Below are 17,634 nucleotides of genomic sequence, written 5' to 3' on the forward strand. Positions count from 1 at the left end.
ACCAGCTTTTGGCTTTGTTGATTTTTGCTATGGCCTCTTTTGTTTCTTTTGCATTTATTTCTGCCCTAATTTTTAAGATTTCTTTCCTTCTACTAACCCTGGGCTTCTTCATTTCTTCCTTTTCTAGTTGCTTTAGGTGTAGAGTTAGGTTATTTATTTGACTTTTTTCTTGTTTCTTGAGGTGTGCCTGTATTGCTATGAACCTTCCCCTTATCACTGCTTTTACAGTGTCCCACAGGTTTTGGGTTGTTGTGTTTTCATTTTCATTCATTTCTATGCATATTTTGATTTCCTTTTCGATTTCTTCTGTGATTTGTTGGTTATTCAGCAGCGTGTTGTTCAGCCTCCAAATATTGGAATTTTTAATAGTTTTTCTTCTGTAATTGACATCTGCTCTTATTGCATTGTGGTCAGAAAAGATGCTTGGACTGATTTCAATTTTTTTGAATTTACAAAGGCTAGATTTATGGCCCAGGATGTGATCTATCCTGCAGAAGGTTCCATGTGCACTTGAGAAAAAGGTGAAATTCATTGTTTTGGGGTGAAATGTCCTATCAATATCAATTACGTCTAACTGGTCTATTGTATCATTTAAAGTTTGTGTTTCCCTGTTAATTTTCTGTTTAGTTGATCTATCCATAGGTGTGAGTGGGGTATTAAATTCTCCCGCTATTATTGTGTTTTTGTTTATTTCCCCTTTCATACTTGTTAGCATTTGTCTTACATATTGTGGTGCTCCTATGTTGGGTGCACATATATTTATAATTCTTGTATCTTCTTCTTGGATTGATCCTTTGATAATTATGTAGTGTCCTTCTTTGTCTCTTTCACAGCCTTTGTTTTAAAGTCTATTTTATCAGATATGAGTATTGCTACTCCTGCTTTCTTTTGGTCTCTATTTGCATGGAATATCTTTTTCCAGCCCTTCACTTTCAGTCTGTATGTGTCCCTTGTTTTGAAGTGGGTCTTCTGTAGACAACATATATAGGGGTCTTGTTTTTGTATCCATTCAGCCAGTCTTTGTCTTTTGGTTGGGGCATTCAACCCATTTATGTTCAAGGTAATTATTGATAAGTATGATCCCATTGTCATTTACTTTATTGTTTTGGGTTCGAGTTTATATACCCTTTTTGTGTTTCCTGTCTAGAGAAGATCCTTTAGAATTTGTTGGAGAGCTGGTTTGGTGGTGCTGAATTCTCTCAGCTTTTGCTTGTCTGTAAAGCTTTTGATTTCTCCTTCATATTTGAATGAGATCCTTGCTGGGTGCAGTAATCTGGACTGTAGATTATTTTCTTTCATCACTTTCAGTATGTCCTGACATTCCCTCCTGGTCTGAAGAGATTCTATTGAAAGATCAGCTGTTATCCTTATGGGAATCCCCTTGTGTGTTATTTGTCATTTTTCCCTTGCTGCTTTTCATATTTGTTCTTTGTGTTTGATCTTTGTTAATGTGATTAATATGTGTCTTGGGGTGTTTCGCCTTGGGTTTATCCTGTTTGGGACTCTCTGGGTTTCTTGGACTTGGGTGATTATTTCCTTCCCCACTTTAGGGAAGTTATCAACTATTATCTCCTCAAATATTTTCTCATGGTCTTTCTTTTTGTCTTCTTCTTCTGGGACTCCTATGATTTGAATGTTGAGGCATTTAACATTGTCCCAGAGGTCTCTGAGATTGTCCTCATTTCTTTTAATTCATTTTTCTTTTTTCCTCTCTGATTCATTTATTTCTACCAGTCTATCTTCTACCTCACTAATCCTATCTTCTGCCTCTGTTATTCTACTGTTGGTTCCCTCCAGTGTTTTTGACCTCATTTATTGCATTATTAATTATATATTGACTCTCTTTTATTTCTTCTAGGTCCTTGTTAAACCTTTCTTGCATTTCCTCAATCCTTGTCTCCAGGCTGTTTATCTGTGATTATATTTTGTTTTCAAGATTTTGGATCATTTTCACTATTATCATTATTTGGAATTCTTTATCAGGTAGATTCCCTATCTCTTCCTCTTTTGCTTGGTTTGGTGGGCATTTATCCTGTTCCTTTACCTGCTGGGTATTCCTCTGTCTCTTCATCTTGTTTATATTGCTGTTTTGGGGGTAGCCTTTCTGTGGCAATTTGTGGAGTTCTCTTTATTGTGGAGTTTCCTCACTGTGAGTGGGGTTCTATGGGTGGCTTGTCAAGGTTTCCTGGTTAGAAAAGCTTGTGTTATGGTGGGTGGAGCTGGGTTTCTTCTCTCTGGAGTGCAATGAAGTATCCAGTAATGAGTTATGAGTTGTCAGTGGGTTTGGAGTGACTTTGGGCATCCTGTATATTGAAGCTCAGGGCTATGTTCCTGTGTTGCTGGAGAATTTGTGTGGTATGTCTTGCTCTGGAACTTGTTGGCCCTTGGGTGGTGTTTGGTTTCAGTGTAGGTATGGAGGCGTTTGATGAGCTCCTGTAGATTAATGTTCCCTAGAGTCAGGAGTTCTCTGTTGTTCTCAGGATTTGGACTTAAGCCTCCTGCTTCTGGTTTTCAGTCTTATTTTTACAGTAGTCTCAAGACTTCTCCATCTATACAGCACTGATGATAAGACATCTAGATTAATGATGAAAAGTTTCTCCACAGTGAGAGACACCCAGAGAGGTACACAGAGTTACATGGAGAAGAGAAGAGGGAGGAGGGAGATAGAGGTGACCAGGATGAGATGAGGTGGAATCAAAAGAGGAGAGAGAAAGCTAGTCAGTAATCACTTCCCTATGTGCTCTCCACAGTCTGGATCCCTCAGTGATGTTCACGGAGTTACACAGAGAAGAGAAGAGGAAGGAAGGAGACAGAGGTGGCCAGGAAGATAAAAGGGGGGAATCAAAAGGAGAGAGACAGATCCAGCCAGTGATCAGTTCCCTAAGTGTTCTCCACAGTCAGGAACACACAGAGATTCACAGAGTTGGGTAGAGAAGAGAAGGGGGAGGGAGGAGATAGAGGCGACCTGGTGGAGAAAAAGGAGAGTCCAAAGGGGGAGAGAGCAATCAGGCCAGTGATCTCGCTCCCAAGTAAAAATGGGTAATGAAGATTGGGTTCTTAAAGGTACAAAATTGAGAACAAATACTATAAAGCAAAGATTAAAAATCTAGAGTAGAGGTTGGATTTTCAAAAATACAATATTAAAGAAAAGAAGAAAATAAAGTCACAAGAATTATAAACTATATATATATGAAGTTTGCTTTAAAAAATAGAGTCTCTTTTTTTTTGCAAAGTAATAATAGGTTATAAAAATGAAAATTAAAGGAGTAATAGAGGACTTAAAATAAAAAAATAAAGAAAAATTAAAGAATGATAGTAAAAATAGTAAAAATACATCTAGGACTTTCTCTGGCATTGTTGTGGGCAGTGTGGAGTCAGTTCATTTTCGGATAGTTCCTTGATCCGGCTTATATTTCTCAAGATCTATAGGCCCCTTCCTGTGTAGTTGGTACTAACTACAGGGTTTTAATCTATTGCACCTGTCACTTCCAAGGAGGTTCCCTCTGTTTTAGCTTCTTCTGTTTGCTGGTCTCATCAGTGTCTAATTCCCACCCTGACACAGGGGGCGGTGGTGGACACTTTTTTAGGCTCACTCGTTCAGTCGTGCTGTGGAGGGAGGGACGCTGCAAACGAATAACACTGGTGCTTGCTCACAGTGTCTTGGCCACACTGGGTTTGCCCCTGCTCACGGCATGTGTGCTTTCCCTGTCTACACTGCTTAGGCTCTAGGTTGCTCTGCCAGGAACTATCTGAGACCGGCCCTGGGTTGCATGCACTTCCCAGGTCTAAGCTGCTCAGGTTCAGGTACTCGGGTTGTCCTCAGAGGTGCAGATTCGGTTGGGCCTGCGTTTTGTGCCCTTCCCAGGTCCGAGCAGCTCAGGTGGCCAGGTGTTTGGCGAGCGCGGTCGCTGTGACTTATCGCCTTCCCCATCCCTGCTGCTTGGTTTTCTGGGTGTACAACTGGTGCACCTTCTCAGGTGGATGTTGACCGTCCAGAATCCCAAGAAGTTTTGGTTAGCAACTAAGCCTGCTTGCATTTTGGTAGATAATGCCTCTCTGGGGCTGCGATTGCCCCCTTCCAGCTCTGGCTGCCCTCACCTGCCTGTCACCAGGCAGGGGGATGGGCTGGGCTAGGTCTGCTCAGTCCTTTGTTCTGTGAGCGGGCCTGGCGGTGTCTTAGGTTAGGGCTTTTCGCGTGGTAGCTATCCCACAGTCTGGTTTGCTATCCCAAGTTAGTTTCCTCAGATTGCCCTCGGGGCATTCAGGCCCGGTCCTTACTCTAAGCAATGCAGCCTGCGCCTCCCTGCCCAGCTCCCACTTGCTAGGGGCAAATGCAGGCATCTGCGCTGCTTCTCCGCTGGGGGAGTTACTGTTGGGCACGTAATCTGTGGGTTTTAGTTATTTATTTATTTTTCCTCCCAGTTATGTTACCCTCTGGTTCCAAGGCTCACCACAGACTCAGCAGTGAGAGTGTTTCCTAGCGTTTGGAAACTTCTCTCTTTTTTCAGTCCCTTCCCGGGATGGAGCTCCATCCCTACCTCTTTTGTCTCTCTTTTTCTCTTTTATATTTTTTCCTACCTCCTTTTGAAGACAATGGGCTGCTTTTCTGGGTGCCTGATGTCCTCTGCAGGCATTCAGAAGTTGTTTTGTGGAATTTACTCAGCGTTCAAATGTTCTTCTGATGAATTTGTGGGGGAGAAAGTGGTCTCCCTGTCCTATTCCTCTGCCATCTTAGGACCGCCCCCTGTTTGCTTTTCTATGTGATCACTCAGGCTGCTGAATAAATGCCCGAGTGATACTAGAAGTAGAGAGACAAGTTAGAAAATTATTGCAATGATATAGGAGAGCCATACGTCTTGGACCAGGGTGGTAGCATTGTAACTGGGAAGAAATATTTGGATCTGGAGATCTTTTGATGTAATAGATAGACTGTATCAACAGGTTGAATATGGAGTAAGAAATAGAATAGTCAAGAATGACCTCAGGGTTTCAACATGAACTCCTGATAAGGAATTTCCATAATTGAGATTAGATAAGACTGTCGAAGGAGTTGGTTTGGGAGGAATAATCAGGAACTCAGTTTTGGATACGTGAAATTTGAAGTATCTACTAGATGTCCAAGTAGAAAAGTCAAAAAGTAGTTGGATATATAAGGCTGGCATTCAAGGAAGTTCTGACTGCACATAAAACACGGTGAATACCAGCATCATATGTGGGATTTAAAGCAATGTGACCAGGGTATGCTAGCCTTAAAGGATTGGAAGATGAAGGAAGAAGACTAGGAAAGAGTGGACAGGAATGTGGGAGGGAAGTCAGGTGATTGCTGTGTCCTGAAAGCCAAGTGCAGAAAATGTTTCAAAGGAGCAGAATGAAAGTAAAAATGTAAAGGCATTTTATGTAAATGGTATATTAACCTTTCCCCTTACTTTCTCACTAAACTTTGTTGCTATCTAATTGCTATGCATGCACCTATTCTTATGCACCTATCTACTTATTGCATGTATCCAACATGTCATTTGACCTATGCCCTCTCCCAGTGTTGCTTTTCTGATATCATTCTGACTTAAGATCCTTTATATATTTCTCCTGCTCTTTCTCTGGGAGCTTCCCAGATCTCTCTAACCCTGTTGATACCTTGGTATGAGTTTTGCTGTGAAAATTTGGTGAACAATTTTGATGTAATAATGTTTGCTCTTCAATTCTGGGAAATTTTATTATGATTTCTTTAACAATATCATTTTTATTTTCTTTGTTTTCACTTTTCAGTACTACCTCCCTGTTTCAGGGTCAGCTAAGTAGTAGACTCAATTACATCTGCAAAGCCCCTTTACCATGTAAGGCAATATATTCATAGACTCGAGGATTAGGGGAGGGAACCTTCCTGAGAGCCATAATTCTGCCTACCACACCCCTCCACTGAATTTTTCATTACTGCTCTCACGCTTTTTATTTCCAAGAGCACCCTGAACATGATTTGCCTTTTTAAAATTAGTTTACTTCTTATTTCATGAATGTGATATCTTTTCTGAGCATCTCAATCAATTGCGTGTGTGTGTGTGTTTAACTCTTCTACTCCTTGCATTATTTCCTCTTTAAAAGCTTTCCGTTTTTCTCTTGTTTGTCCTGATCCTTCATGTTGGATGCTATCCTGCTATACTCAAAAGTCTGGTGACCATCTGTTCCATTGAAAAGTAAGACTTGTTCATCCTATTTTCTCATTATGGCTGTCCTCCATGTCTGCTGCCTCTGTGATGAAAGCAATTCCTCCCACTTTCTTCCAAATTAAGAGCCTTCTATTCTGAAGTGGGAGGTGGGGTCCAGACTTTCAACCAGTTTCACTACATTTAGCCTCTGTTTGTCCCTCCTACCCTCTCCTAATTGCCCCTGGTGTCTTTGAGTCTGGGACTTCTCTAGAGTCCTGGGGAAAAACCAATTATTATGTATTACTCATTATTTATCACTTTGCACTCATAAGTCAGGTAATGCAATAAAACTTCTCTTTTTCTGTCCTAATCTGTGCTGGGTACTTCTTGTGCTTCCACCATCAAACTTTGAGACATTGGATAACTGCTGAGCACTGATTGCCTAATCCCTTCTCCCTACAGGCAGCTGCAGAAAAAAATGCTTTGATGCTTCACATAAAGGACTAGAGGGCTGCCGCTGTGATGCGGGATGCAAAGGCCGAGGCGACTGCTGCTGGGACTTTGAAGACACCTGTGTGCAATCAAGTACGAACTCTGAGAGCAAATTTATTAGCATGTTGGTTGTGTGATCATTAATGCATGTGCAAATGTTCGCCAGACACTTGTGTGTTAATAGTTTGCTTGGACTGACGTAACAAAATCCCACATACTGAGTGGCTTAAGCCACAGAAGTTCTGGAAACTAGAAGTCTAAGTTCTAAGTGTTGGGAGGGTTGGTTCATTCCAAAATTGTGAGGGAGAATCCATTCCCTGCCTCTTTTCTAGGTTTTGGTAGGTTGCTGGCCATCCTTGGTGTTCCTTGGCTTGTAGCAGCAAAACTCAAAAATCTGCCCTTATCTTCAGATGACCTTCTCCCCGTTTCTTCACAGTCTTCCCTCTGCATGTGTTCATGCCCAATTTCCTCTTGTTACAAGAAGAATACCAGTCACACTGGGTTGGGACCCATGCTAATGACCTCATTTTAATTTGTCTGCGAAGAATCTTTTCTAAATAAGGTCACATTCATAGTAATGGGGGAAGAGAGTTAAGACTTCAGCATATTTGGGAAGGGACACAATTCAGCCCATAATACCTTGTATTCAGGATCTAGTATTAACCTGTCCTCTTTTTCGGTATTCTAAAGATAGAATTCACACTTTGTTTAGTTGAGGTTGAGGAATAACAGTTTCCAGCAGATAAAATACCGTCAAATTATACACATTTCAAAGGCAAGTTTTCCTATGGCTTGTCATCTTATTTAATTTCATTTTTAGTGATTCTTGGAGAGCATGACTCCTATAGAAAGCTGGTGATTCTTGGTGATTCTGATGCCAGTGCTCCATAGTGCACACCTTGAGAAACATTGTTCTTTTTTAAAAATTTATTTATTTTAATTGGGAGGAACATTGTTCTTGAGGTGGAAGAGACAGCTTAGTTTGCAATACCTAATTTTCTAGGAAGTCAAGGAAAGTGGTGGTGGCATGTCTAGTGGTTTAATGGTAATGAAGATTAGAAGAGTAGAGCTCCTTACATTACTCTGAAAAGGGCTTGAGGTAGAGGAGATAACCCAGTATGGATAAGCTCTGTATTCCCTTTGATTCATTATTAAAAATCTTTTCTTTCTAAGCACATAATATATAATGAAGAATGAAGAACACTGCATGACTGAAGCATACAGCTGTCACCTAGCCAATGCATTTGTCTGATCATAGGGCTGACATTAATGCCAATCACCATTTCCTGGCAGGTGGCCCTTTAGGAAACAATCTCCTCTAGATCTACCGAAACTGATCTCACATTAAGTGCTTATCTTGGAAAAATACCAGAGGCACGTTGGGGAGCTGATCTACCATTCTTTACTGTCAGCTGGAATGTACCCTGGCTGCCTGTGTGCTTACAGACCTGACCACGTTCCTGTTACTCCTGTTGTCACTGCCTTTTCCTTGATGTTGGTCCTTAGATCAGGCTGGGCAGGCTGCTTTGGGGTGGAAATGGTCACTCAAGGCTGGTAGTTCATTTATCCTTGGGTGGGAATAGGACAGGTGTTCAGTTTCTCCAAACTCAGAGGTGTACCTGATAGGTAGACCAGAAACACAGCTTATAAAGCTACATTCCTCTCTGCCACCCATGCCAAAAGAGGAAAAGTGGTGGATTGCCCCTTATTTGTGTTATGTATTTTCATTTGTGGATGCAGATAAACTAAGCATTTGACTGTATGATAATACAAGAAGAAATGCATGAAGTGTATATTTTTGGTATTGGATGGTTAAAAGAGGTTGTATGCTCAAAATTGAAATGTGTAATTCTTCAGCTCAAATATGGACGTGCAATAAATTTCGCTGTGGGGAGACCAGATTGAAATCCAGCCTTTGCTCTTGTTCAGATGACTGTTTACAGAGGAAAGACTGCTGTGCTGACTATAAGAGTGTTTGCCAAGGTAAGCAGGTGTTGCCCCTTTGCCTCCATGAGTTCAGTGACCCTAGAGCTGGCCTAGGCTGCAAGTATTAACACCAGTTAAAGAATTTTTAGCCACTCTGTGTGGAAGAAAAGATACAATGTGTTTACTGTGAGAAGAAATGTGTTTTGTGTATGATAGAGAAAATGAGCTCACAGCGTAGATATTATAGAAGAAAAAACTCAACGTTCCGTGTTGTCTGTAGAGCAAGATCTTTTTCAGTCCAATGACTATCGTAGACATCCTTGTGGTTTGAGACATGGGATGGCAGATCCTAAAGTTAAAACATCGCAAACAAGATTCTCTGGCCCAAATAGCAGTTGGTTAAACCAATAGGATTGTTGAAACAACTATGTTCTGAGTGGTTGGTTTAATGGCTGATTTAGGACTGGTGAGAAGTCATGCAGAGCCAAGATGAGAATCCAGGTTTATCAATGCCTGATTTCACTTGCTTTGCTACTTTAGGGGTGCAGATTTAAAAAAAATCACCAATCTCTCTAAATATCTGGTGAGAGTTAAGAAAAATGCACACATACATTTAGCAACAAAATTGCTTCAAGTTTTGCTGAAGCAATTGCTGTCAACCCTTTTCTCATAATCAACATGTGTAATATTTTTAGACAAAAAAGAGATTAAATTGAATTTTGATTTTTTTAAATAGGAAGAAAATGTTATAGTAGAAACATTATTATCCCTTAGTAGAAAATAGGTTTTGCATTAATAGACAAATCAGTTTTTATGCAAAATATAATTGAATATCAGCTAAGAAAGGCAATCAGAAAGGAAAGTAAAAGCTCCAAATGGTAAGTCTGTTTTTAAATAATAATCGGTACTTAACAGTGAATATTGTGTCATTAAAAATCCATCTAAATTCACAAAGCAAGTATAGTTTCCAGTTTGCTTGTTTCTCTAACAAGTTCACTGACCATACTGCCTCTGACCTTTGTAGTCTCCTGCCTTCTACCCTAATTTTAGAACTCTTAATTTTTTATCTCAGTAGTGATTCTCTGGTCATGTGGTAAATTTTCTCACTGAATTCATTGCACAGTGTTTCTTGAATTTAGCAAAAACAAAAGCGATTGTTACAGGCAATGTTGAAGTTTACCATTACCACTAATTAATTACTTTGATAATGTTCCCTGAATCATTTCAGTTTTATTTTTTAAACAAAGGTGTTTTCTCACTCTAAGAATTCAACACTTCACAGAGGTAAATGATTCTTGCCAAAATTGTGTCTCCAGGCAGGAGTTGGAGGGAATTTGAATAATTTTTTGTGTAAGAAACCAGCTAGTTACTTTTATATTTTAAGTTTAGAATTTTGAAAAAAAAAGGATTAATTTCTAATGTACAGATGGAAGAGAACAGTATGTTTTTACCATAGGTCCGTCACCTTTCTTCAGCAATGATCAGCTCATGACCAGTCTTGTCTCATGCTGATACAGTGAAATTTTCAAAAAGATAAAAATATGACTCTAATAAATACAAAGCAAATATATCAAAGAGTCATTAACTCTTTAAGGAGTCTTAAGCTGGTTCAGAGGCTCAGAAACTAAGTATACATAGAACTGAAAGCATGTTGGAACAAAATCACTAAAGATATAATTTTTGGTGGGACACAAATGATTTGCTGTGTTACAGGACAATTTACCTGCTATCAGACAAGAATCAGTTACACTGTTATTAGTTTTCTACTGATTAAATGAATCCTTGTGTGTATACTCAGTCACTCAGTCCTGTCCGACTCTTTGTGACCCCACCAAGTTTAGCCCACCAGGCGCCACTAGGCTCTGCTGTCCGTAGGATTTTCTCAGCAAGCACACTGGAGTGGGTTGCCATTTCCTCTTCCAAAACGCTATCCTTACTAAGGTATAAAATAAATACTAAAAGATAAGCTCGATAAAGGTATATACTTCTAGGCAACTAGACAATCCAGAGAGGGGTTTTTAAGATTATAATAATTAGCAGCATAACATTAAAATGAAGTCTAATTATCAGTTCTCCTTTTGCTCATTTTCAAGTTTTGGAGTTTTTTCTTAATAAAATACCCCCAACCTAGCTTTCAAAATTTTAGATTACATCAAAGGAAATCCTAATGTTAATATCATTCATCTATAAATATTTTTAGCATATATCTAAAAAAAGATGAACATTTAACAAAATTAGAATACGTCAATATATCTAAAAATGTCTTCAGAAATTATAATATTTATTATCTGTGTTCAGATTTTTCTGTTCCATGATATTAAAAAATATTTGTTTCAAGTAGGGTCCAAAGAGATTTCAGACATTTCAATTGGCTGATATATTTCAAGTCCCTTAAAAGTAGGTTCTCCCTTCCTTTAGTTCCTCTCCTGCAATTCACATGTTGGATAAAGGAGTCATTTATTCTGTAGAATTTTCCAGTCTGGGATTTGTAGATTGGATCTTATGTGACTTAAGCATTTTGTCTTCTCCCATATTTCCTGCAAACTGGTAGTTAGAATTAGAGGACTGTTCAGATTCAAGTGTCTACCTACCTATCTATCTATCTATCATGCATTCTTCACAAGTAGTGGTGTTACTTCCATCAAGAGCCATATCTGTCTGTTTGGGGTTATTTTGGTCATGTTAGGCATGTATGATGATTGCATGGCTCCATTGCATGTGTGCTGAGTTGCTAAGTTGTGTCCAACTCTTTGTGACCCATGGACTATAGTCCATTAGGAGTTGCAAATGATGGCATTCATATTAGATCATTTCTACTTCATTAATGAGCTGAAATGTTCTATAAATAGAAACATCCATGGAGTGAGAATTTTTAAGTTATGATATTAAAAATTTGTTCAGTTTTTCCCATTTAATATCAATATCAATTATTCTCCTTGGTTATTTCTCCTTTATTCTTGCTTTCTTTTCATTTTTCTTTAGACTATATACCTATGTCAATTAAAGGGCCCCTGGTAGCTCAGTTGGTGAAGAATTTGCCTGCAGTTCAGGAAACCCAGGTTTGATCCCTGGGTCAGGAGGATCCCCTGGAGAAGGGAGTGGCAGTTCATTCCCATATTCTTTCCTGCGAAACCCCATGGACAGAGGAACCTGGTGGACTACAGTCCTTGGGGTTGCAAAGAGCCAGACACAACTGAGTGATTAACACTCATTTATTAAGCTCATTTTTTCCTAGTGGTTGGGAAAGCATTGTCTTCGAGGGAAAAAAAAAAAAACCATTTGGGGAAAAAAAAAAGAAAGAAGCAATTGTCCCTTTCCAGCTAAAAGAATTCCCTTTGTTTTCTTGTAAAGATGGGCTTCTTGATATTGTTAGTATAGATTACTGATCTGTGCAAATTGCTACAGGCACTGACCTTGCCAACATGTGAGCTAGCATTTAACACCTTCTGTATGAATTTCGTCATTGGAGTAGCATGAATTAAGTCATTTGGAAAGATCGAATCCATTGAATGTTGGTTTCTCTTTTCTTGTCTAAAGATGTTGATCTCATGCTTTTCAGGAGAAACCCCATGGGTGGAAGAAGAGTGCAGCACAGCCCAGCAGCCTCAGTGCCCAGAAGGGTGAGACGGACACGGCCGTGTTTATCCTCCTTTAATAGATGGAACGTGGAAATGTAGTTAAGGCAGGACGAAATTTCCTCCACCATGTTTACACTTGAAAACAAAACAATTAACAAAAGATTAGCTTCCTTGTAGCTTCCAACTCACAACACACTTTGGTTTGCTTTATTGTTTACAAAGCAACTTGTATTAAGTTATTATCTTACAACAATGACTTAAAAAATGGTTGAAGTATCTGTAGTCACATCCCAATGTCCTATAAAAATCAGAACTAGAATTTAGATCTAAATGATGTTAGCCCAAACTCTTTTTCCATTGTCATCCTGGCCCCTCAGATTTATTCTCACTGAGGGAAAGGGAAGAGAATTGTCCATGGAAGGCCTCACTGTGCAAGGTGGACCTTGGAGAATGGATGAGGAAAACTCTGTCAGGTGGGCATGGGTGATGAACATGTGAGGCATCACATCTCACCCCACATTCCCATGAACTCCTTCACATGTTTATGATGGCTGCTCCTGGACTTGGTCCAGCCCCGGAAGTATGTCCCATGTCCCCTCGCAGTCAAGGTGGATTTCCCCTTTGCCTCTGGTATTCCTTTCTGCCCTTCATCTGCTTCACTCTTCTGGCCCAAGCAGTGAGTGGGAACATGATAACGAGACAAAAGAAAGAGAAAATACTATCAGGCTATAGAAAGAATTGATGGAGACATTTTTAGATAATATTACTTCATTAAAAAAAATGTGTGTGGATAATGTGTCTATTTGTATATCATGTTACTTTGGTTTATACCAGATCCAGCTATCCTTTTCAGAAGTTTCTAGTTAGAAGAGTAAAGAATTTAGAATTAAAAAAAAAAAAGACTTGAGTTTGGGTCCTGATTTCCTTAGGACTTTGCCTTAGTAACTTCCTTAAACTTTATCTATAAAATCAGAATAATAGTAATAATAATAATAGCAATAATAATAGTGCCAAGTTCAGAAGATTTCATGTGAGAAGAAAATCAACATCCTGATTGCATAGATGTATGACACTGTTTTTAAGCTGCAAGATTATTCTGAAGCCATATTTATAAACATAAATTTTAAAATCAGAATTGTGCTAATGACTTTGAGAGTTGGACTATAAAGAAAGCTGAGCGCCAAAGAACTGATGCTTTTGAACTGTGGTGTTGGAGAAGACTCTTGAGAGTCCCTTGGACTGCAAAGAGATCCAACCAGTCCGTCCTAAAGGAAATCAGTCCTGAATATTCGTTGGAAGGACTAATGCTGAAGCTGAAACTCCAATACTTTGGTTACCTGATGCGAAGAACTGACTCATTGGAAAAGACCCTGTTGCTGGGAAAGGTTGAAGGCAGGAGGAGAAGGGGATGACAGAGGATGAGATGGTTGGATGGTATCACTGACTCAATAGATATGAGACTGACTAAACTCCAGGAGTTGGTGATGGACAGGGAGGCCTGGCATGCTGCAGTCCATGGAGTCACAAAGAGTCAGACACAACTGAGCAACTGACCTGAACTGAACACAAATTGCAATATGTCACTTAAATTCCTGGATGATTGTTTTCTACACACTGTAAACAGTCCAAATTTTCTGTTTTTATTTTTTGAGATGTAGTTCTTGTGCATTGAAGTGTTCACACTTCAGTATAATTTTTAGAAATTCAGAAACCTATGTAACCCACAGATACAGAATATTTCCAATATATAGAATATTTCCATGTCCCCAGAAAGATGTCTCTGTTCTGATTTTCATCACCATCAGTTCAGTTCAGTTGCTCAGTCGTGTCTGACTCTTTACGACCCCATGGACTGCAGCACACCAGGCTTCCTTGTCCATTACCAACTCCTGGAGCCTGCTCAAATTCATGTCCATCGAGTCAGTGATGCCATCCCACCATCTCACACTCTGTCGTCCCCTTCTCCTTCTGCCTTCAGTCTTTCCCAGCATCAGGGGTTTTTCCAATGAGTCAGCTCTTCAGATCAGGTAGCCAAAGTATTGGAGCTTCAGCTTCAGCATCAGTCCTTCCAATGAATATTCAGGACTGATTTCCTTTATGATTGACTTGTTTGATCTTACAATCCAAGGGACTCTCAAGAGTCTTCTCCAGCACCACAGTTTTTGCTGATTGTATAGAGCTTCTCCATCTTTGGCTGCAGAGAATATAATCAGTCTGATTTTGGTATTGACCATCTGGTGATGTCCATGTGTAGAGTCATCCCTGTGTTGTTGGAAGAGGGTGTTTTCTATAATCAGTGCATTCTCTTGGCAAAACGCTGTTAGCCTTTGCCCTGCTTCATTCTGTACTCCAAGGTCAAACTTGCCTGTTACTCCAGGTATCTCTTGACTTCTACTTTTGCATTCCAGACCCCTGAAATGAAAAGAATATCTCTTTTGGGTGTTAGTTCTAGAAGGTTTTGTACATCTTCATAGAACCATTCAACTTCAGCTCCTTTAGCATTACTGGTTGGGGCATAGACTTGGATTATTGTGATATTGAATGGTTTGCCTTGGAAACTAACAGAGATCATTCTGTCGTTTTTGAGATTGTATCCAAGTAGTACATTTTGGACTCTTACGTTGACTATGAAGGCTACTCCATTTCTTCTAAGGGATTCTTGTCCACAGTAGTAGAAATAATGGTCATCTGAGTTAAGTTCACCCATTCCAGTCTGTTTTAGTTCACTGATTCCTAAAATGTCGATATTCACTCTTGCCATCTCCTGTTTGACTACTTTCAATTTACCTTGATTCGTAGACTAGGTTCCTATGCAATATCATTCTTTACAGCATCGGAAATCCACAACTGGGTGTTGTTTTCACTTTAGCTCTGTCTCTTCATTCTTTCTGGAGTTATTTCTCCACTGTTCTCCAGTAGCATATTGGGCACCTACCAACCTGGGGAGTTCATCTTTCAGTGTCATATCTTTTCATATTGTTCATCACCATAGATTCATGGTTTAGAATTTTATGTAAATGCACTCATACCATATATCCTTTTAAGTCTGTCTTTTGTTTTCTTTTTTGTTTGTTTGTTTTCTTTTATTGTTTGCTTAACCCAGTGTTTCTGAGACTCATAAATGTTATTGCATGCATTGTTTATCTCACCTGGGCTTTTGCACAGTGTGTTTTCCCTGAGTGAAACATTCGTCCCTTTCTCTTTTCATATCATTTCAGTTTGTTCTTTATAGGTCAGTTCACACATCATACCCCCTGGAGAGCCTGCTCTCACCTTACCAAGACTGAATCTATACACTTGCATAGCATCCTGTACCTGCATCTAGTCCTTAATCACTTCTGTTTACTTCTTAATTCCATCCCCTAGATAAGCGCTGTGGGACTTTCCTGGTGGCTCAGATGATAAAGAATCTGCCTGCAGTGCAGGAGACTGGATTTGATCCCTGGGTCGAGAAGATCCCCTGCAGAAGGGAATGGCAACCCATGCCAGTATTTTTGCCTGGAGAATCCAGACAGAGGAGACTGGTGTGCTACAGTCCATGGGGTCTCAAAGAGTCAGACACAACTGAGCGACTAAGCACACACACACAGTTAAAGGCTATACTTCCTTAATGCCTTTATTCTCAGTATCTAGCACAGGTGACAAGTTCCCTGGTGACTCAGACAGTAAAGCCTCTGCTTGCAATCCAGGAGACCGGGGTTCAATCCCTGGGTTGGGAAGATCCCCTGGAGAAGGAAATGGCAACCCACTCCAGTACTCTTGTCTGGAAAATCCCATGGGTGGGGGAGCCTGGTGGGCTGTAGTCCATGGGGTTGCAAAAGAGTTGGACAGGACTGAGTGACTTAACTTTCACTTTCACTTTTTTAGCACAAGTGAAATGAAGTGAAATTTGCTCAGTTATGTCTGACTCTTTACGACACCATGCACTATACAGTCCTTGAATTCTCCAGTCTAGAACACTGGAGTGGGTAGCCTTTCCCTTCTCCAAGGGATCGTCTCACCCCAGGGATTGAACTCAGGTCTCCCACATGGCAGGTGGATACTTTACCAGCTGAGCTATCTGGGAAGCCCATCTAACACAAAGTCCATCTCAGGTACTTGTTAAATGGCTTCAGTTCAGTTCAGTTCAGTCACTCAGTCGTGTCCAACTCTTTGCAACCCCATGAATTGCAGCATGCCAGGCCTCCCTGTCCATCACCAACTCCCAGAGTTCACTCAGACTCAAGTCCATCAAGTCCGTGATGCCATCCAGCCATCTCATCCTCTGTCGTCCCCTTCTCCTCCTGCCCCCAATCCCTCCCAGCATCAGAGTTTTTTCCAATGAGTCAACTCTTTGCATGAGATGGCCAAAGTACTGGAGTTTCAGCTTCAGCATCATTCCCTTCAAAGAAATTCCAGGGCTGATCTCCTTCAGAATGGACTGGTTGGATCTCCTTGCAGTTCAAGGGACTCTCAAGAGTCTTCTCCAACACCACAGTTCAAAAGCATCAATTCTTAGGCGCTCAGCCTTCTTCACAGTCCAACTCTCACATCCACACATGACCACTGGAAAAACCATAGCCTTGGCTAGACGGACCTTTGTTGGCAAAGTAATGTCTCTGCTTTTCAATATGCTATCTAGGTTGGTCATAACTTTTCTTCCAAGGAGTAAGTGTCTTTTAATTTCATGGCTGCAGTCACCATCTGCAGTGATTTTGGAGCCCCAAAAAATAAAGTCTGCCACTATTTCCACTGTTTCCACATCTATTTCCCATGAAGTGATGGGACCAGATGCCATGATCTTCGTTTTCTGAATGTTGAGCTTTAAGCCAACTTTTTCACTCTCCTCTTTCACTTTCATCAAGAGGCTTTTTAGTTCCTCTTCACTTTCTGCCATAAGGGTGGTGTCATCTGCATATCTGAGGTTATTGATATTTCTCCTGGCAATCTTGATTCCAGCTTGTGCTTCTTCCAGCCCAGCATTTCTCATGATGTACTCTGCATATAAGTTAAATAAGCAGGGTGACAATATACAACCTTGATGTACTCCTTTTCCTATTTGGAACCAGTCTGTTGTTAAATGGGTTACTCTTCAGTAAATGCATATTCTGGGAAACCAAATGGACATCGTCCAGACTCTCCTCACAATTTCCTTTATAATGTGCAAATAGATGGCTATGCTAATATTTTTTTTAGCTCTACTCAAACATATTGAGAGAAATGAAATTATTTTTGTTTTTAGCTGATAACAGCATTTAAAATTTTCTTTATGATAATACTGCACATTTGTCAGAATTTTTAAAGACGTATTCTAACCAAATTCCTTGGAAACACATATTCTTATTCAACAGTATAGATAAACTGCTTGAGCACAGAGTTGAAAATTTCTTTGCCATTCTTATTTGCATGCACTATGTTTAAAATTCAAAACAAAGTTACTGTGTTCATAGCTGTTATTCATAATAGCCCTAAACTGGAAAGTATCCAAATGCCCATCAACAGGATGAATCAATTGT

General features: G+C 40.0%; 1 protein-coding gene across 1 annotated transcript in view; it reads left to right on the forward strand.

Moving 5' to 3' along the window:
• ENPP3 (ectonucleotide pyrophosphatase/phosphodiesterase 3) overlaps positions 1-17,634 on the forward strand; it is an 82,657-nt gene that overhangs the window by 11,289 nt on the left and 53,734 nt on the right. The window contains exons 3-5 of the mRNA XM_052645924.1: positions 6,606-6,728; positions 8,493-8,618; positions 12,121-12,181. Of these exons, the coding sequence (XP_052501884.1) occupies positions 6,606-6,728; positions 8,493-8,618; positions 12,121-12,181 (310 nt within the window). The remainder of the gene's footprint in view (positions 1-6,605; positions 6,729-8,492; positions 8,619-12,120; positions 12,182-17,634) is intronic.

This window comes from Budorcas taxicolor, chromosome 9, assembly GCF_023091745.1.
Source record: "Budorcas taxicolor isolate Tak-1 chromosome 9, Takin1.1, whole genome shotgun sequence".
NCBI lineage: Eukaryota > Metazoa > Chordata > Mammalia > Artiodactyla > Bovidae > Budorcas > Budorcas taxicolor.